Source organism: Corylus avellana, chromosome 3, assembly GCF_965113065.1.
Source record: "Corylus avellana chromosome 3, dhCorAvel1.hap1.2, whole genome shotgun sequence".
In the NCBI taxonomy this organism is placed as follows: domain Eukaryota; kingdom Viridiplantae; phylum Streptophyta; class Magnoliopsida; order Fagales; family Betulaceae; genus Corylus; species Corylus avellana.
In genome coordinates, this window is record NC_142492.1 from 8,625,255 (window position 1) to 8,645,684 (window position 20,430).

The following is a 20,430-nucleotide window of genomic DNA, read 5'->3' on the forward strand; positions in this document are numbered from 1 at the left end:
CACTTTTATCGTACTTGAAACGGTTGCATGTCCTCTCCTTATGAACGTCTACAACCTAAACTAAGCATGATGCCGAATTATGACCCTCACCAAGTGTAGTGCTAAATTATGACTTATTGGCAAGTTACAAATATAGTTGAATATATTCTCCGCCTGAAGGAGTAGATATGATGCAAATTCAATTGTCCTTAATGCCGCAATTAATCCCAGTGTTCTACATGTTTTTGCTATGCTATCATGGCTAGTCGATTTATCTAGGTTTCTTCTACCTAGTCAAGTCTCGTTATTACAGTTTACCCTTCGTCCTCTTGTTATCCTTATCCAGTGTAGTCTGGTTGAGACTTGTAGTTTGAGTTTTATTACCCTGACCCATATCACAAGCTTTCAAGTTCGTATTCTCGAAGTGGGTTGGCCAAGGGCATATATGACATTTGCTGCAAAAGTAATTTGTAGTTAACATTGTTTCTCTAAATGAGTCTTGATAATTTATAATACAACATTAAAAACACAACTTTCCAAAGTGTTGTGTTTGTTCTTGTTAATACTATTATTAACAGGTGGCCAACATAAATCCTAACACTAATAATAGGGATATTCATCAAAAGTTCAACAAAATATCTTCTATAATTAAGATTGGAATCCCTTACAATCGAGGTGCTCAAATTCCATATAATTCGGGTATCTACGGAGAAGGGGGTTGCCGGGCCCATTTGTTCTAAATAATTGAGGGCAAGTGAACTCCGCAGCTAAGGCTGCTTAGAGTAGGTAAGTCCTACAATCCCGCATAATTTGGGCTATTCAATTATAAGGATCCTCATTTCTATAAAATCAAACATTTTCGTTGGAGAAGGCTACTTTTCTTGAGAAAGAGGATTGGTATTTGAGAGACCAATTCTTAATATTAAAAAAAAATAAAAAATAAAAGGAGTATATGAGAAATAGCATTACCAGAAAAAATAGAAACTTCTGCCAAATGGATATATAAAGTTACAAAGCCATGTCAAAGTCACAAAAATTGAATGTTTCCTCCTATAAAGAAAGCTTCGTCACAAAGAAAATTCCTAGTCCGTTTCTGGAAACTTTTGTCAACCAAGCCTCTTCCTCTTGCCGGTTCAACATCGGCTGGCGGTTGGCCACCGCGTCTTTTTCACTTTGGAAATGAAAAATAAAAACAAAACACAGAAACAATCTCAACTTCCGTTTTAAACCACATTACATCTTACCTACAACATAAATTGATCTATTCAACGTTTTAATTTTTGTTTTGTTGTATTTAACGTTATGTTACTTAAAACGTTAGATAATGTGACAACATATTCAATACGTAACTACATATATTCTATTACATTTGTGAAATTAAAAGATTTATTATCCACTAACTTATTGCTTCCTTTGTAAATGTATTTTTATTTTTTATTCCAAAAAGTGTTTCGATATAACATACTTTTCTCAAAACTATTAACAAATAATTCAAAACATAAATCACATTTTATAATTCTGAAAAAAAAATTAATCTAACACATGATACATGCATGCTAATAACGTCCTTTATCAACCCACTTAAATCACATTAGGGTTAATTTGACAACGGATGATATATAATTTTCGCTTGTGAAACGACCTACTACAATTTTATAGATTATGATGGAGGAATTTTGTTTTTTCATTCATCAGTTCCAAGAAAACTCTGTCCAAGTGGCTAATTATTAAGGAGAAAAAATCAAGATTAAATCTAAACTAATTTATAATTATTTATTTATTTATAATGACAACGGTTTTAGATATTTGCGGCTTCATAAATCACGTTTTTATTTTAAAAAGTTAAATATTTTTCAAAACACGTAATTTACAACGGTGATTTACATGTTTTTAAACCCCGTGATGGAGAAAGGAGACTCGCAGCCATTGCGTAACTTTCTCATTTTAATAATAAGCTTAATTGAATAAACAAAACCGTGCTCTCTCTCTGTCTCTCTCTCTACCCCACGCACCTTTTTCTTCCCTCTCTATCTCTCTAAACCCTGAATTTGACGATCTCTCTCTCTCTCTCTCCCTCTGATTTCTGTTCCGGAGCGATCAATCAGAGGCGTCGAGGAAGATGTCGCAGTCCGATTCCGATTCGTCGTCGTACGGCGGCGAGTACAAGAATTTTAGGCAAATCAGCCGTGACCGTGAGTGCCATCATTTTTTTTTTCCTTTCTGCAAATTAGTACGATTTAATGGTTAATCATTTCTCTGACAGTTTGTCTATTATTTAGTTGCTTATTTTTGCTTAATTTTCGTTTTTCGTGCTTGGTGGAGACATTTATTTAGTTGCTTATTTTTGGTTCGTTGATATATTCGGCTTCGTAGAACAATATGTCCTGGTCGGTTGCGGTTGGGGATGTAAGGGATCAAGTTATATATAACTTTGTTTCAATAGCTAATGCATTTAGTAACAATATATTTTTCTTTTTTGAGAATATGAGTTATGGTTGTTACTAGGATTTCAAAGTAGCTATGGGGTTGAGCAAGCTAGTGAATTCGTGTCGCATTCTCGTTTCACCAATCAAGGACGGTCCGTTTTTTTTTTTTTTTTTTTTTTGAATTTTATTGTTTTTTGAGAAGTTAAAAAGATAAAGTAGGTCTGGGGAGTAAAGGAAAATGTGAATGTATTAAGATATTGGTGGTTTCGTGATATTGGGATATCGTGGTGAAGTTTGGGTAGTGGGAGTTGGCAACTTGAAAGACGAGTAAGACTCCTTAAAGATAGGGGTTCATCTAGCTAGGATGGAAGTTAAATCAGCAAAACCCAAGTCTTATTTGAAATGTGGACTGATGTTGATGAACTTAAAACAAGGATCTAGTAATGATACACTAATATGGTGGATGGGTTAAAGGTTGAGACACCCACGGATGAAAAGGAAATTCATATGAATCGGGACCATCAATCACCAACTTGGGATAGTGCATTTTTTTCATAGTTATTACTATGAACTATGACCATCTCTTTTAACAGATATGACTAAAAGAGGCTTTATCATGAGTGTAAATTATAAATATCACAAGCTGTCATGTTAGTAAAAGATTTAAAAGCTGTTGATCCAGTTATGAAGATGATCGCTAATGCGATGCTGTGAATGACATTTTCCAATTATGGTCATTTGCATAGGGTGCAGCTCATTTCCATGAGAATTTGAATGTGAAGAACATCTTTTGGCGACTGCTTTCGGGTGTATGAGAATTTGATTATGCAGGTTGCTATATTGTATTTAGCAATTATTATGAGGTTAGGATGGCAGAATGAGGACGAATAAGTGGTAGCAGCATTGAGTGAGTTGAGCAGCTGTACACTTTGTATCTTGAGGGGATGATGATGACGTTTTCCCGTCCTATTAGAGTGCGGTAAAAGGAAGATGCAATAATGGTATTCCAGGGAGAAAAGAGTTATTCCTGGATTGCTTACCTCAAAAAGGGCATGTGAAGTTGGAGGGACAGCACTGCCTCTCCTCTGCAGACATATTGAGTATGATGTCACTTAGATATGCTTACAATACCTTAGGAAGCTATTCTGAAGGTCCTATGGGACTCTTTCCTTATAGGATATTGCTTCTCTAGCTGAGTCAAGCTCGGCTGCTTTGTAAGTGAAATAGAGATGAGTTAAGCTGATGAACTGGTGTTTTGAGTAGTCTCTAGGCCCATTGGCTTGTGTTTGTGTAGTTACTCTTTTTAAGTGTTGGAGCTTGGAATTTCCTTAAGCAATTTCGAGTAAGTGACATGCAGGTAGTCTTAGGTGAGGAGCCGAGGAGATAAACAGGTCTCCATGTCTTTCGGTAGTGGGACTGGGGTGAGGAAAGATTGCGAATTTTACTATCCCTTTGTTTGGGAGGAAGTTGCTCGTGGTGATCTTAAGGTCCTTTATGTGTGGACAGACAATTCATCAGATGGTGGATGTGTTCACAAAGGCCTCTCTGCCTCTTGTTGCTTCTTGTGGAAGCTTAATCTTCTCTCCCGTTTGGGTTATAGAGGAAAAGATGCTCAGTCGGAGCTTGTCTGTATGTTGTTTCAGTGATGCTCATAAGTCTTAATATAGTTTATGTTTCTTTTGTACAACCCATTGAAAAATTAATTTATTTTTTCATAATTTTTTTTTTTTGATAAGTAATTTATTTTTTCATAAAATGATTGATGCTCTCTCTTTTATATAGATATGAGTGTGTGTGTGTGTATGTATATATGTATGTATGTATATTAAATGTGTGTGTGTGGATATACCTTCCAACTTGATTCCATTATTCAATTCAAATCCTATTCATGTGCAGGATTATTGCAGGAAATGCTTCGGTCGGCCAAAACAGGGGATTCAAAATCAATTTGGAAGGTATATGCAGCATGTAATAGTTTTCTATACATTTGAGATTTTTTTGGTGAGCTATGCATTTAAAGATCATTTGGTATCTTTTTCAATCGAAAAAAGGAACATATGCATGCTATATGAGCATTATGAGTATTCATTAACTATGTCTTTTTATAGCCCATGTGCACTTTAAAAAGTTTTATGTGTCTACTTTTTCTACCCTGCTTTCTTGTTAATTATCTCTCTTATAAATGTCTGATGAACTTTTTATTTTGCTGATCATAGAATGCGGTGCTGCATAATACTTTTAATTTATATTTTATTTTGTAGTAATTCATTTGTCAATTGTCTGTCCTTGAAACTCTTTCCTGTAGGTACTTATTATGGACAAACTTACTGTTAAGATAATGTCCTACTCGTGCAAGATGGCTGACATCACAGACGAAGGTGTTTCATGTAAGAAGCATTGAGATATTTTCTATTTTTTTTTAAAAAAGTTCTTTCCCTCAATGATTTTCATTTTGCTTTCTGCCCAGTCCATGCCATGTTATCATCTGCTAGGAGGAAATGCTTTATTCTTGTGATATGTACTACGTCATTGTTCTCATACTTATCCGTCAAAATACATTTTAGCTGATCATAGAAGGTGGTGCTGCATAATACTTCATATCAATAGGCATCACATCTTCAATTTCCAATGGATGGTTTTGATGCCTCTGATGCAGCATGTCAATTTTTTATGTGGAATTTCCAATGCAATGAAACCTTAATCCAACTTATTGGACTCGGCTACACAAATAGTTTTACGCATGAGATCCATGTTCATAACATGTGACAAAATTTTTAGCTGACTGTCAACTTATTGCAACCCTCTTTTATCTTTGGGACTACTTTGAAAAGGATACGACACAGAAGTACGACATGAGCAGAGTTTATTGTGGAATTTCCCGAGATGAAAATGATTCCTTTGAATTTTGGTTGTCTTACCAAGGGGAGGGGCTGATGGTATTAGCAGTTGTTAGTTGAACAATCTTATGATCATAATGTCATAGATTACTAAAATATTTCATCTACAGTGTAGTTTATGAGGGGAGGGGCTGAGGCAATTTGTTCTGTTGGTTAGGTGTGGCCAAGGCAACAAATATTTTTCAACATGTTTTTCATAGATATTCTAGAGGTTTATACAAATGTTATGTAGAAAAGATATATGAAATACAGGTACTAGTACATCTGTATTGTTGAGTGCTATGGTAGATTTTACTTGAAGGTTCAGTTGAAGGTACCCATGAGATGATTTATGTCCAAAAGTTAGAATATAGATTGTAGAACTTATTTTAATAATAATGTAGTGTTACTCTTCCTTATACATACTGTATGTTTTGAAGAGTTTGTTGGAAGGCTGTTACACTGCGTTTTTTTTTACAAGTTTTCATCTACGATCTTGCTGGAGATATAAACCAGGCCGGTACAGAAATAAGGTGGACATGGTTCCACTATGTCTGATGTGGACGATATGGTGAGGGAAATTCTCAGACTTTTGAAGGGATTCAGCTTCCTTTAGACAGACTGAACCTTCTATTTGTGTGATTGCTTTTTCATTGGAAGTCTCTTGAGAGTAACAGTCACTTTTTTGGAGTTTTCGGTGCTCCTATCATTTTTATTAATAAACTTTTACTTGTATAGAAAAAAGCAGCTAGGAAAATTTGTTGAATCAAATAAAAGTTGGGATAATGGTTTAGGTGATAAGACAATTGGAATGCTATGTTGGATTATGCTTTCATTTTATCTGATTATTTGGGTATTTGTTCTAAAAGCCATTGCATTTTCAAATCTTCCTGCAGTGGTAGAAGACATATACAGGCGAAGACAACCATTACCCTCCATGGATGCTATATACTTTATCCAGCCATCCAAAGAAAAGTAATTATTCTCCTTTTGGTATCTATTTGTAGATACTATTAGTGCTAGTTAAGCAGAATTAAATGCATTATGTTTTCTGGTTGGTTGAGGGATTCTTGCTATCTTGGTCTCTATTTGTTTCTTTTTGTTAGGCTTTTTTATGTTATTTCAGTAATTTCTGTTGCAAAATTGAACTCAAGAGATTTTGTCATGTTCCATAGACACAGGTGCATAGATGAGTCATTTCTAACTCTCTCTCCCTCATTAATTTGCAGTGTTATAATGCTCTTGTCGGATATGTCTGGAAGAACGCCGTTATACAGGAAGTATGCGAAGGACATTTATTTTTCGTACTTCTGTCTGCATGAAAGATTTGTGTGGGTTTTGAATCTTTTTCCTTTGTATTTGTGAAGGGCATTTGTTTTCTTCAGTTCGCCTATTTCAAGAGAACTTGTTAATCTCATCAAGAAGGATACGACTGTTTTACCCCGCATAGTTGCATTGAAAGAGGTGCTAGTTCTTTTGTCTTGGAAAATACAAATCCTTGGCGTGATATTTGTGCTGGAACACTTTTATATGTCAGCTAGTTGCTTCATTTTCTTTTTCTATATTGTTGGTTTGAAAACTTATCGGTGGATAGTGATATACTTCTCATTTGGGTGAAAAATGCAGATGAACTTCGAGTACTTCGCTATAGACAGCCAGGTATCTGATGCTTACTTAAATCAACTTGTTGCTACCATATTTGTAATATAGATATTGTGGATTGAGTATAGATAATACTCTTTTATCTTATAGATAATCATGAATTTAGTCTAGATATGCTCTTATCTTTTCATTATAGTTTTAGGGATTTTTACAAGCCATTGTTGCTGATGACATGTTCCATCAATGTACTTGTGGAACTTTGACTGCATATTTTAACATGCTTAATGTTATAAATGGTATTTGTGGGCTACTGCACTTTAATTTTTAAACCCACAGGTACCAATGAAACTGATTTTGGCAATTGTGATATTGGGATCGGAATTTGTAAATAGTTTTGTTTCCTTTCAGTTTAACATGGTGCAGTTATTTGCTCTCTAAAGTGTAAATCTCTGGGTGTGTAACTAAAAAAAATATCCTAGCTTTGACATTCTTTTGTTTTGGTTTTGCCAAATGTGGCATAAAAAGAGGAAAGCACCAATGACCTTTGGCTCAAATGGTACTTCCTCCCTTTGTAGCAAGAGGGTGAGGTCGGGGTTCAAGTCCATGTAACTTACCATTTAAAAGAAAAAGCGGAAAGCAACATATTTCTTTTTTTTGGGTAAGGTAAGAAGTTGCATAGAATAACAACCCCCCCCTCTCCCAAAAAAAAAAAAAAAAGATGAAGCATGGGGGCGTATCCTAGAAAAATACAGCTCATCATATTCTCAAATTGGTGAGCAAATTGATTCCCCACCTGAACTCGAGATTAAAAGAGACTCTAGGTATCTACTAAGACCTAAATACATCCTCTGTGATACCCCCAAGATCTCTGCAGCTATCTGTTTTCTTGAGAAGTATAAGATCATGGAGGATATTACACTGAATTCTAACCCAAACGCATATTGTCATGAAGTGCATTACAAACATTCCTAATTCTATTCTAGAAGGTTCTCTGTGTTCCTTTCCCTTTTCAGATTGTGTAAACCGCTCCAACAAGCATAAAACCCGCTAATTGTGCTCGTGGGACTTACCTTTTGAAATTGTGACTCATCAAACCCATTGTCTCTTCTCAGCCTAAATCTATGGCGAGATTACACTTATCACAAAGAGAATGTCATGTGCTCAGAAAGAAATAGATTTCAGTCCAGAAGGAATTGAAACATAGATGCATTTGAATGTGCCCCTATTAACGCTTGAACTATGGGCAAGCCAGTACTGGTATTTTTCATCGTAATTAGTGACTGTATTCAGGGTGTCAGTGCTGAGGGAAATAAAGATTATTATTAAATGATTTTAAATACTGCCTTGATGGGCTTTTCAGAGTTCTCTGCTATTCCGACCACTTGAAACCCTTCTTTTACCATCAGCCCAACCTTAAAATTAGTATTGTAAAGTTAAACCTGGAAGAAGAGTTGGCTGTTGTGGTATTTTAATAAAAAGGTCAAACCTTACACAATATTTCTCCTCTGATGGCAATATGTGATTATTGTCATGATCTATTTTATCTGTGATTTTCTTTATACAGGGTTTTATCACCAATAATGAGAGGGCTTTAGAGGAACTTTTTGGAGATGAAATGAATTCTCGCCAAGCTGCTATGTGTTTGAATGTGATGGCTACCCGCATTGCTACAGTTTTTGCTTCGTTAAGGGTAAATATATATTAGTTATTTCAAATTTTGAATTTAAATGTATTGAGAATTTTCTGAAGCATGTTTATATTATCAGGAATATCCTAATGTGCGTTACCGTGCTGCCAAGTCTCTTGATGCAACTACAATGACAACATTTCGTGATCTAATTCCTACAAAGCTTGCTGCTGGCGTCTGGGACTGTCTTATGAAATATAAATCACTTCCTAACTTTCCTCAGACAGAAACATGCGAGTTGCTCATCCTTGATAGATCTGTAGATCAGGTTTTTAGGTGCATGTGTTTGTTATGGATTCATAATTTTCTTAGTTACGCATAATCTATATTATTTATGATGGATATACTTGTTTTGAAATTTTAGATTACTCCTGTCATACATGAATGGACATATGATGCCATGTGCCATGATTTACTGAATTTGGAAGGAAATAAATATGTGCACGAGGTAAGTTTTTAGATTGCAAATTTTATAAATACGTCAAAATCATCTGCAGTCTCTTTTGGATATTGTACACCAGTGGATTGTATTGTTCAGGTTCCTGGTAAAACCAATGGTCCACCTGAGAAAAAAGAGGTTCTTTTGGAGGATCACGATCCTGTCTGGCTTGAGCTTCGACATGCACATATAGCAGATGTAATTTATCATGTTTATTCTTTCTTTTTTATACAGATGTGTAAATATATAACTATTTATATACGTATACACACAATATTAATGTGTTTTAAATCAACCATCTTTTCAGGCTAGTGAGCGGTTGCATGAGAAGATGACCAGCTTCATTGCAAAGAATAGAGCTGCACAAATTCAACATGGTTCAAGGTTGATGCAAATTGTACTCGTTAAATATTCCTCATTTTTGAATGATAATGCATTTGTTTCTGATTCCTCGACAGTTATAGCAAAAAATGTTGCCAAGGACATCTAATATCTCTTATTTAAATAGAACATTTACATGATATTGTTGATTTTAGCTGCATAAAATTTCACGAATGTCCTAGATAATGGTCTCAGTAAGTAAACTCCATAAAGGTGGACCTTTGTGCTTGACATGGTCAATTTTTGGTTGACCATTTCAATTTAGTCTGATTCTCTTTGGGGGTGGGGGGCAAGGCAACCCTTGGGGTCTAGCTACCGATTTAACATTTCTATCCTAATACTCCATGAGCTGTGGATGGATGTTGTGATAATTGTGATGTGTTTGTCAGAGTTCGAGCTCTGGTTTGTCAAGATATATGGATAGAAGTTCTCTTCTGTCTGGGTATTGGATAACCTGGAATTTTCATCCTTTGTTAGTAATTCATGGTAGAACAACTTTTCTGTCCTGTGGAAGCTGTGAGCTTTTAGGAATATTAGTTATGCTTGATATCTAGATACGACTTAATCTATGCATATTAACTGTTTTTAGTATTTACCTGCCTCATTTTTCATTTGACTGTTAGGACCTTGAGCATTGTATGACAGATTTACATTTCTCTCCCAGTTAAACTCTTTGCCTTGTTTCCATGGATCAAAGAAAGATGTGCTAGTATAAGCTATGTATTTTGTAATTTGTATTCAACCTTTGAGTTTATGCAGTCTGTTATAATGACTGTCATGATATGTTCTTCACCTTAAAGCCCACCTTCTATATAGGGATGGAGGTGAGCTGTCTACACGGGATTTGCAAAAGATGGTTCAAGCATTACCGCAGTATAGTGAGCAAATTGACAAGCTCTCCCTCCATGTAGAGGTTAGTGTCTTGTTTATGTGAATTTTTTTTTTTTTTTTTTTTAATGAGTTGACCTTTGTGAAAGATGTGGTCTCGATCATGCAACATGATACTGAAGTTTGTCTTCCCCTGTTATACTTCTGTGAAGTCATGGGAAAAGGAATTGCGAGAGTGTCTGGTGTACAAGTTCTATGGCCTTTCTGTACTATTCCTAGTTATGATACACTTAAGAAACCAACAAATATTTTATTGATGCAGCCTGCAAAAAATTGTATACTTCTCATAACTGCATAATTCTTGGCTTGCTTATTTATATGAATATGGAGGAAGTCTGCATCCTCTTTGTTTCCTTGACCAATTACATATCAGCCCAGTGGTAGCTGTGATCAGTTACAGATCAGCTCAATTTATAATGATGGAAAGGGTTGATGGCATGGCTAGAATAGGCATAACCACTGGAACGGCTTAAATGGGCTGACTATGGAACCATTTAGAAATTCTATTTTTAAAATTTTCCACTAGTTGAGTTCAATTAAAGCATTCTAAGTTGCAACAAATACAAAATATTTTTGAAGACAATTTTTCACATTTCAAAGCATATCAAGATATTCATTTCTAGATTCAAGCATTCCGTAATTTATTGGTGATTTGCCCCTTGATCCCATGACAATACAGCTCTACTTTACTCACTAACTTTTTTTATTATTATTATAGCCTAAAAAACGGAACTCTCCCCCCTCCCCAAATGATGGACAGACTTGTTCACATTTTAAGTAAATGTATATCCAATTATTTTCTAGGAGTTGAGTTATGAGTGAAAAAAGGTCATGGCCTCATGTAGAGTTGGTTTATTATGTAGATTGCAGGAAAAATTAACAGAACGATTAGGGAATCAGGGCTTAGAGAACTTGGGCAGCTGGAGCAAGACCTGGTTTTTGGAGACGCAGGAATGAAAGATGTAATCAAATTCTTGACCACAAAAGAGGTATGAAATTGTAGAGAGTAAATGTTTGTACCTTTCTTATCAATACATATTCTGAAATAAAAAAAAAAAACTTTTTTCCAGGATACAGCTCGTGAAAATAAGTTGCGCTTGTTGATGATTCTTGCAGCCATTTATCCTGAGAAATTTGACGGTGAGAAAGGACTCAACATAATGAAGGTTGGTCTACTCGTCATTGTTTATCAACCGCAATCTATTCTTCCTCTTTAAAATCAGTTACTGCTTTTATTATCAATTTTGACAATTTTTGTAATGAATCCCAATTTTAATTATATATTTTTGACTTCTTTCAGTTAGCGAAGTTACCAGAGGAGGATATGAATGCTGTTCATAATTTGAGGTTGCTTGGGGGATCATCAGATACCAAAAAAAGCTCAACTGGCGCTTTCTCTTTGAAGTTTGATATGCATAAGGTAATTCTAATTATGTTAGTTTTGCATGTAGCTTTAGTGGAGATTTGTCTTAACAGAAATATTCAACTTTCAGAAGAAGCGTGCAGCTAGGAAAGAACGTACTGGTGAACAAGAAACATGGCAGCTATCACGCTTTTACCCTATGATTGAGGTACAATAAGACTAAGTTCATTTCCTCTCAGATCATTGTATTCATATACAATGTGCAAGTTATTGAAGATATTCCATACTTGGAGTACCTTTGTGATCTAGTTTTGGTTTATGGCAATGTTTCCAATTTGCTTCCACAATTGTTTCTTCTAATGCTTACAACCTCCAACATAGTTATGTAATAATAACTGTATCGTTGCATCTTATAAGTTGTAATGGATGCTTCCTAGCATTCATGTTTAAGATGCTTCAAACCTTTATCTGCTGCTTTTCAAACCTTTTTTTGGGGCCAATTGAAGCCAAAGTTTGTTAGTTGTGAAGGCTAGCTAAATATTATGGTGTTCAAGCTTCTTAACTTTAAATAAGAGGTTAAAAGTAATTCAAGGTTGTAAGTTGTTGGTCCCACGGCAATCGGAAGATTCGAATGTTTCTGATTTTTAGGGACTATGGAAACTGACTTTAATTAGTTGCTAGAGGCCTATTTAATGACCATGCCACCATGGTGTTGGAGCTTCCAATAACAGTAAGTTAGGGGTTCCCCTGCAGTGAAGTATGAAATCCTTGAACTGACTCAAGGATTTGAAGCTATTTAGCGATTGCTTTCCAATTGGATGGATGCAATTGAAGTATGAAATGACTTCTCTACTTTATTTCTTAGATTTTCTAGAGTTTAGAAATTAAGTTGTGTGCACGTGCGTGTTTGGTATGTCTCTTGTATACGTTCCTAGGGGAGCACCCCTTTTTGCTCTTTTCTATTGAATAATAACCTTGCCAAAAAGGAAGAAATTTATACAGAGTTTGCTATCAAGTTTTGAATCTACATAATTTTGATTGAAGAAGCGTTTGTCTCCTTGTAGGTTTCCTCCCCACTTTAGAAGTCAATTGCATGCATGTGCAACTCACCAATAAAAGAAATATAGCAACCTTAGCCAAGTGCATCAACTTTTCTTTTTTGGGTGGGGGGTGACAAAGAATGGTTTAGAACCATAAGTATGCTGTTTTGGATAAATGAGATGTCGCGTGAACAGGAAAGAGTACATGGAATCATATATTTAAAACTCTTTAGTGTTCTGGGTTGCATGTTTTACTTTTCACTTCTTATACTTTATTAATTATTTTTTGTAATCAAATGAGGGCATAAGATTGACTATCTGTTGGTATGATAAATACCCAAGTGAAAAATGATAGTAGCAGACATTCGTGTGTCTTAAACATAGCTTGCTATGTGGAGATAATCTTGGCAATGTTGGTAAGTGATTAATATCTGGTTGACAATGTCATATTTTGTGCCTATCGTTAAAGCCATATGGGATGAATGGATTACTAGACCCAAATTCTTGACATCTTTCAGGAACTTGTTGAAAAGCTTGGCAAAGGTGAACTGCCAAAAGATGATTACCCATGTTTGAATGACCCAAGTCAAACTTTTCATGGGACATCTAACACTGCAGCAGTAAATCCAGCTCCAGCTGCTCATTCAATGAGATCAAAACGGACACATACATGGGCTCGGCCTCGGAACTCTGATGATGGGTATTCGAGGTACTGTTGTCATTCTTTCTACATGTGGGTTTGAGTAGTCTGTTCAGCTTGATAATTCCTGCATTAACCGAGTCCACGTGTTTTAGCTTTTTTAATATCCATTGGTTTGATTTGGCTTGTTGCTTGTTTAACAAAAGTGATGCCTTGCATGTTTATGCTCTTCTCCATATCATTCTGTAGTTTTTCATAGTTATGATGTTATTTTTCCTTCTGATCTATAGTGATTCAGTTCTAAGACATGCATCCAGTGATTTTAAGAAGATGGGCCAACGGATTTTTGTATTTATCGTTGGCGGAGCTACTAGATCTGAGGTACAAATCTTTTATCCGTTTTATATGGTTATGGTGGTTGCCTTTCTGGCTTATTCGTACTCATAAAATGTACTCAACCTCAGCTTAGGGTTTGCCATAAGCTTACAACTAAATTGAAGAGAGAAGTTGTTCTGGGCTCAACAAGTATTGATGATCCTCCACAATTCATTACGGTGATTGATTTTAATTCCAACTTTTATTTAACAGTTCCACTCGCTTCCCCCTACCAACGGATAATGATTCTCTCCATTTCATGGTCACGGTTTTATTTTGTTATATCTAATGGTGTACATGATGCCACGTGGTGAATATGTTGTCACGCCATTTAAAAATAACGTGACATTATATATACACCATTGAATGCAACAAAATAAAATAATAATTATGAAATGTCTCCATCTCCATTTCACTTGAAACAGAGAAGATCTTTTTCCCCTACGAACCATGCCTTAAAGTTGGTATTTTATTGCAGAAATTGAAGATGCTGTCAGCGGAGTATGAACTCTCAATAGATGATCTCCAGATCTAAAATGTGGGTGGCTTAGGAGGCCTGGAATGTACTCTGCTGCTGCAGAATCCAATCCAATTTGTAATCATACACACTCACATTAAATCCATTTTTTAACAATGAAATGTAAACCTTTTTTTTCCTTTTGGTTGTAGTGGCACTGTATCTGGATAGTTCATTTGAGCATCCTGCCTAGCCAAGGTTGCTTTTTGGCTATGTATTGTAATTGGCGTGGTGGAGTCATTACAGGTGTGTATAGTATAAATAATTCAATCGCAGTAAAGAACCAACTGAATCTTGCAAGTCTCAACGATAAATCCTGACTGCAACTCTACCTCAGACTACTTGTCTGATTGGTTTTGCGGTTTTTAAAAATGATATTTGAACAAATAGTGACCTAAAAATTTAATGACTTTTAAAATGTTCGGTAAAATTGCGGTTTTTTTTCATTTATGGATATTGGATTGGTGGGGAGATTTTCGGTTTTATTCCCTTTGTGTGCAACTGGAAAATATGATTTTTTATTTTTTATTTTAATGTACTCTTAAAATGTATGTTTTTTAGTGGCAATAGGTTATGATAATACATTACATCAACTTGCCACTAATAAATTTGTAAGAGAGTCCAAGACTTTTTTTTTATTTTTTATTTTTTTATCCTTTGTGCAATTATTGTCACTAGAATCATTACTATGGTCTATGGAAATAGAGAGCATCCATTTAGTGTAAAAGCAAAAGTAATATTGTAAATATTATCATTTAACTTTAGTGTTAAAAGACTATTACCTCTCATATTTTATACTAAATGGAGAGGATCATATTCTGGAAGGCCTTGATCACACATTTGTAGGTTTTAATGGCACGAATCATAACATTTCTAGCAAAGTCCTGAGATGGATGTCCAATCTTATTGCATTTCATCCTTGAAATGGTACTTCCCTGTGGCATCAATCAATCAAAATAGCAACAATTCTGGAACATCCACCTAAGAGAAGAAGCTTCATGGTTTCAATTCATTGCAAAATTGCAATTCCACATGTAAATTCACTACCAAGGTAGGGACAGCTTATGATAATATTCCCCCACAACCAGCTATAGCTCAACATTTCAGGTTCAAAGTATTCCTATGGTTATGTCATGTTTGAGCAGACAACTTAAACCTAAGTCTAAATTACAAATCCGAATCTCTAGCAATTTGCTGCTCCATATTTTGTTTATCCAGGCAGCAAATATAAGATATCTTATGGGGCTAACCTCCCAAACAAGGGAAGCGGGCTGCCCAAAACCTACTCAGGTAGATAGGTCTCATAAGGACTTTCTCACATTTGCTGTCGAAATTGCTAGCAATTTAGACAACAAAATAGCTAGAATTTCTAGTAGATTCTAATAGTACAAAATGAAGTTAGAATTCACAACTCCCAGCTTCTCCTACAACACAAAATAGTTTGTCAGCATGGAGAAAGAGGGGGAAGGAGGGAGGGAAGTATGTGAAATTATTGTACAAACAATTCCCAAAAAATGCCTGCCCAGTAAAACAGTCAATATGGATGCCTGTCAATCAGGACCCCTTTCAATAGTCTTGAAATATTACTCTTCATGCTAAATTAGGTATAGTCTTCAAAAATTATTCTTGATATTGGATTTAGGACCCAAGCTACTAACAACAGACTTTCTTTGCCTTTTGACTGAGCACACTTTCTGCTTTTCTCTTCTTAATTTCACCCGCTAGCTTTTTAACATAAGCAATGTATCCATCAACATCAAATTTTCTTTTGCATCCTGCATAATTCATGTAACGTATTTTCCCGAAAATCGCCCGCTCCTTCCAACCCTGAAATGCCAGCAAGAAGGATCTAAATAGTGTGGCTATGAGAAAGATATTGCCCAATGAACACCCAATTTTATTTCAGTGTCTCTTATCCATTTCAGAAGGGTAGGCCTGCCTCCAATGCCTAACATTTTCATTTCATTCAGATTTATATGGAAATAGTTATGTCTTCATTTTCCTAGGAAGCAAAAGTAACTTAATTCGGTAACACCACCAGCCATAGATATTATTCTTGAATCCTTTCAATATAAAAGAAAATGGCTAACCCATACCTGGTCATGAACACCACATATTGACCACATGCAGCCGACATATCCATTTGGATCCCTGCCGTCAATTTCATACTGCATGCAAAGTTTAGGTAAAGAAAACTTGGTAAGACATTGTAACAATCTCCATTGAAACACGATCTGTGGTGAAATTACCTTGTCATTTAGGTATATCGATATTTCAAGCGCTTCTTCGGGTCCTCTTGTCCACTCAAGAATCTTTTTCGCCCAATACATTCTGCACAAGGTTTTTCTTACATATATCAGTAACAGATCCAAAAAGAAAAGAGTTATTCTTTAAAAAAGTATGACACAAAGAGTAACAGAATCAACAACTATGGACATTGCAAGCAGCATATTCAAGCAAAAAAATGCTTCAATCTCTAAAGCAAAGCATATTACACTCATGTATTCATCAAGTACAGTATTTTTTTACGACAAAACATTACCAGAAAAATGGCACCAGTATCCAGGGAATCAAAATCAAGAAGATTAGAAATCAATCAATCAAGATATTGACAAAACAGCAAGTATGCAAGCAAACAGAGAAGATAAAATGTGATTAAAAGCTCCAAAACATCACAATACTTTTAATCTCAAGAAATAACCAAATTGATTCATGAAGACCATTTGTACTATTACAAGCTGTCTCTACATATCAAGAATTATGAAGAATATGGAATGGTAGGTCTGTCCGGCTTTACACCAGAGAGAAGACTTTGTTGCAATCAACATAGGTCATTTAAGTTGCAAGCAACATCAATCTCCATAACAAACAAGGGAGGAAAAAAGTCCATCAGGAAGTCACTTGCCGCATAAAACCATGCATCTTCCCATAGTAAACCATCTCCAACTGAGAAGCATTCCAGAGCTGCAAATCACAACCCCGAAAAGATTGTTAGAACAATGACAGCAGAAAGACCAAATAGATATAACGGAGACCAAAGAACACTACAAGCATTTGTAAAACAAAAAAAAAGACCTCAGCAATATGTATATCAGAAGATAAACTATGATAGATTATATACTTCCAAATTATTATTGATATTATTACATAATAAGCTTAAAAAAATCAGCTTACAGGATCAGCTGTTTGTGCCTTTTCCAATTGCTCCCTGCTGCAAATTCCAAAGTCATTTAAAAGTTTGAGAACCTTCCCCATAGAATCAGCACAAACTGATTAAAGCAAAGCAAATAACTCACGTGAAATTATGCTCTCGCTTATCAGAAGCATGATCCATCAAGGTCTTACGTGCCCATTCCCATGCCCCTTGAAGTGAATCATAGTGATGCTGGTAGAAGCAGAAGTTATCGGCAAGTTCTCTGCGCACGATTAACTCCTCCAAGAATGCATCGACCGCCTTCAGAATATCAGGTAGAAGATGGATCAAGCTATCATTGAAGCCATAAGTCACTGAACAAAAAGCAATAGATAAGAAAATTCAAACGTGACAACAAACTGGAACCAATTGTGGATCCTAAGAACAAATTCGAACAAAAAGTAAATTAAAAAACCATGCTTATTTTTCTTAATTCCTATTCAACGAAAATCATGAAAGCTAGACAATGAAGCTGAGGTTTGACACAACAAACCTGAGGACAAAGGTTTCTGACTCTACGAGCCTCTAAAGCACACCGCTGCGCAGATATTTGTCCAAAATGCAAGTATGGAGAGAGACCAGAAAGCCCTCTAGGCTTTAGTGGGTTATTCCTATCTTTAGAATAACCTGTCAACCTTTTTGTCAAGAACCCATTTTTACTCCCCATCAACACTTCCATTGCTGCCTTCTCCCCTGGTTCACACCACTCAATTTCGGGAACTTCTGCTCCTTTCCTAGCATTAAAAGATTATTATATCAACACTACAAAAGCAAAGAAGATCACAACTCAACTCAACTCAACTCAATCTAATTAGAGCATCCAACCTCAAAACATCGGCAATGACACCATCCCAATCAATCGACTGACTTGTGGCTGCCCATTTTCTACTAGGAGGCCGCAACGTAGGAAAATCAATGAGGTACTCTGGAAGCCTTTTGTTAATCTTTCCCCTTATAGTTCTAGCGCTATACTCCAACTTCTCCGATGCCACCCAAGTAGGTACTACATTGTGAGTGTCAACTTCATGTATGGTCACCAAATCACTCACCCTCTTGCAAATTTCCTCTTTACACCTCCCAACTTCACGTAAAGGCGAGAAGTCTGTAACTAAAAGTGAAGCCCCACATTCCCTCAAAAAATCTGGAATAGTCTCTTCAGCTTCTCCCTAAATATCATCGTACAAAAAAAAAAGGAAGAGCTTTTCAACATATTGTTATATTTGGAGTGCTTGTAACTGCGATTTCACATACCAAAAGTGCGATTTCAAAAGCAAGCTACAAAAAATTGCAAAAAATTGTATCTTTTTGGGAGTGCATTTTAGAAAGCGTACATTTTAAAAGGTTAAACTGCGATTTTATAAAACGCTCATATACATTTTGGTCTTTTTCCTTTATATGATCCACTGGAGTGGCAAAATTGGCTGCTATGAAGTTTTTCATGACATGAAACAATTTCAAAAAAAAAAAAAGTTACACCAGCCAATCCCATCACTCAAAAAATATCAAAATAAAGCTTTTTAAAAATCACAAATCAGTTTCACTTTCCTTTCTTTTCCATCATACTCTCTCGGAATCCAAACAAATCACGAACATAAAACACTACATATTAAAAATGTAGGACCCAACTCGCCTGAAACAAGAAGAACGGGATTTGAAGGGTCTCTTGGAGTTCTCCCTGCAATTGCTTCAACCCCCTCAGCATAAACCCGAGCTGCCGAGCTTTCGCGCCCAGGAACTGATCGAACAGATTGAATGCCACGGCCACGGGCGCATTGAGCTTGTTACCCTGATCAACGGCGTGGATCAACGCCCAGTTGTCTCTGATCCGCTGGTCCCTGAACATCCAGTACACCACCGGCCCCACATCCCCATCCGACGGCCGCGATCGCTCCTTCAAAACCCTGATTCGACCGGGATGTACGGACGTCGACGTCTTCGAGGGAGAAGATATGGAGGCCATCGCTGAAAACACGCCTCGTCTGCTAACGTGCGCCGTGGGTGCGTAGATTCAGAGAAAGAATGTGACTCTGTGTGTGTGTGTGTGTATCTGTGAGAGAGAGAGAGAGATAGGAGGGAAGAGGAACAGTTAAACTTGTGGTTTTCAAAGGATATACGTGGCAGAGTTCTAGATTAGGAACGTGGCATATGGTCGTTAAAACAGTTTTTTTGTTTTTTTTTTTTGCTGAGTGGCTTCAATGGTTGGTGGGCCGCGATTTGGCGGGAATTCGGACAAAAATTTGGTAGTGGGCCTTGGCTTCTGTGAAAGCCCATGGAATCGCGTCAATGCTTGTGACCCAATATTGACTGGAATTTGGACCAAGACCAAAATGTGGGTATTGGGCTGTTCTCTCTTTGAAAGCCCATTCAATTTTTTTGAAGTGGGAATCTCTCCTACTCTCTAGTAGTCGTTTTGAAAATCCTAAAGGCCCAAGACATATAAGAAGCATTGTAATCCTCACTAACTTTGTCCATGCTTGGCACCAGTTGGATGAGTGCCAAATCCTTCAAACTAAGTTGGAAGAATTTTCTTCGATCCAGCCTATTTCATTGACATCTATCCTTAAAAAAGCATGACTTTAAACTTTTGAATGAGTTCACCCACTTGCACTCTCAACTATGATTCAAACTCATATTTGTTGAAACTTACTTCAAATCAGTCTATTAAACTGTAACTTTACCCTTAGTCTTATCCGCTCGAAAAGGTTTTTATGTCTCAATAACATAACTAGAATTTCTTATCCGAAAAAGACCAAAGTTTGTTGGACCCCTTATACTCACTTCTTTCATATTAAGCAATCAAATATTACAAAGTTCGAGAATATTATAGAGGGAGACCTGTCCCACCCGACTTTGTTAACCAAGGGAAAAAAAAAAATGATGTTTGACCGTATTAAGGACATAAATTTTCATGGTTTTCTTTTGAACTTTCAACCCTCGTGGTACACATTTTCCCCTTAAATGTCAAATCACGGACCAAGAAAACCAAAATCCAATACTAATATAATGCGCACCGGATCTTTTTGC

The 20,430-nt window shown here is 36.2% G+C and overlaps 2 protein-coding genes across 2 annotated transcripts; one reads left to right on the forward strand and one right to left on the reverse strand.

Moving 5' to 3' along the window:
- The first annotated feature begins 1,943 nt into the window (after positions 1-1,943).
- On the forward strand, positions 1,944-14,520 carry KEU (Sec1/munc18-like (SM) proteins superfamily). The gene is made up of 21 exons (XM_059586313.2): positions 1,944-2,171; positions 4,302-4,360; positions 4,711-4,792; positions 6,178-6,256; positions 6,511-6,561; positions 6,649-6,745; positions 6,908-6,940; positions 8,448-8,573; positions 8,650-8,838; positions 8,935-9,018; positions 9,109-9,207; positions 9,317-9,393; positions 10,207-10,303; positions 11,142-11,267; positions 11,349-11,444; positions 11,579-11,698; positions 11,772-11,849; positions 13,200-13,390; positions 13,612-13,702; positions 13,786-13,875; positions 14,175-14,520. The coding sequence occupies exons 1-21, from the start codon at positions 2,099-2,101 to the stop codon at positions 14,229-14,231; spliced, it is 1,995 nt and encodes a 664-aa protein (XP_059442296.2). The 5' UTR covers positions 1,944-2,098; the 3' UTR covers positions 14,232-14,520.
- A 618-nt stretch (positions 14,521-15,138) lies between these two features.
- PHR1 (photolyase 1) lies at positions 15,139-19,442 on the reverse strand. The gene is made up of 9 exons (XM_059586903.2): positions 19,037-19,442; positions 18,232-18,572; positions 17,900-18,140; positions 17,510-17,667; positions 17,388-17,424; positions 17,119-17,177; positions 16,463-16,544; positions 16,310-16,381; positions 15,139-16,040 (listed from the first exon to the last, which is right to left on the reverse strand). Exons 1-9 carry the CDS (start codon positions 19,364-19,366, stop codon positions 15,867-15,869), a joined length of 1,494 nt encoding a protein of 497 aa, XP_059442886.2. The 5' UTR covers positions 19,367-19,442; the 3' UTR covers positions 15,139-15,866.
- Between the last annotated feature and the right edge of the window lie 988 nt (positions 19,443-20,430).

Coding starts and splice junctions, on each gene's coding strand:
- KEU (XM_059586313.2), top strand. CDS start 2,099: ATGTCGCAGTCCGATTCCGATTCGTCGTCGTACGGCGGCGAGTACAAG. Junction 9,019..9,108: donor GAAATAAATATGTGCACGAG/GTAAGTTTTTAG, acceptor TGTATTGTTCAG/GTTCCTGGTAAAACCAATGG. Junction 13,876..14,174: donor ATCCTCCACAATTCATTACG/GTGATTGATTTT, acceptor ATTTTATTGCAG/AAATTGAAGATGCTGTCAGC.
- PHR1 (XM_059586903.2), bottom strand. CDS start 19,366: ATGGCCTCCATATCTTCTCCCTCGAAGACGTCGACGTCCGTACATCCC. Junction 17,668..17,899: donor TCAGAAACCTTTGTCCTCAG/GTTTGTTGTGTC, acceptor GATATTCTGAAG/GCGGTCGATGCATTCTTGGA. Junction 17,178..17,387: donor AGGCACAAACAGCTGATCCT/GTAAGCTGATTT, acceptor TGTGATTTGCAG/CTCTGGAATGCTTCTCAGTT.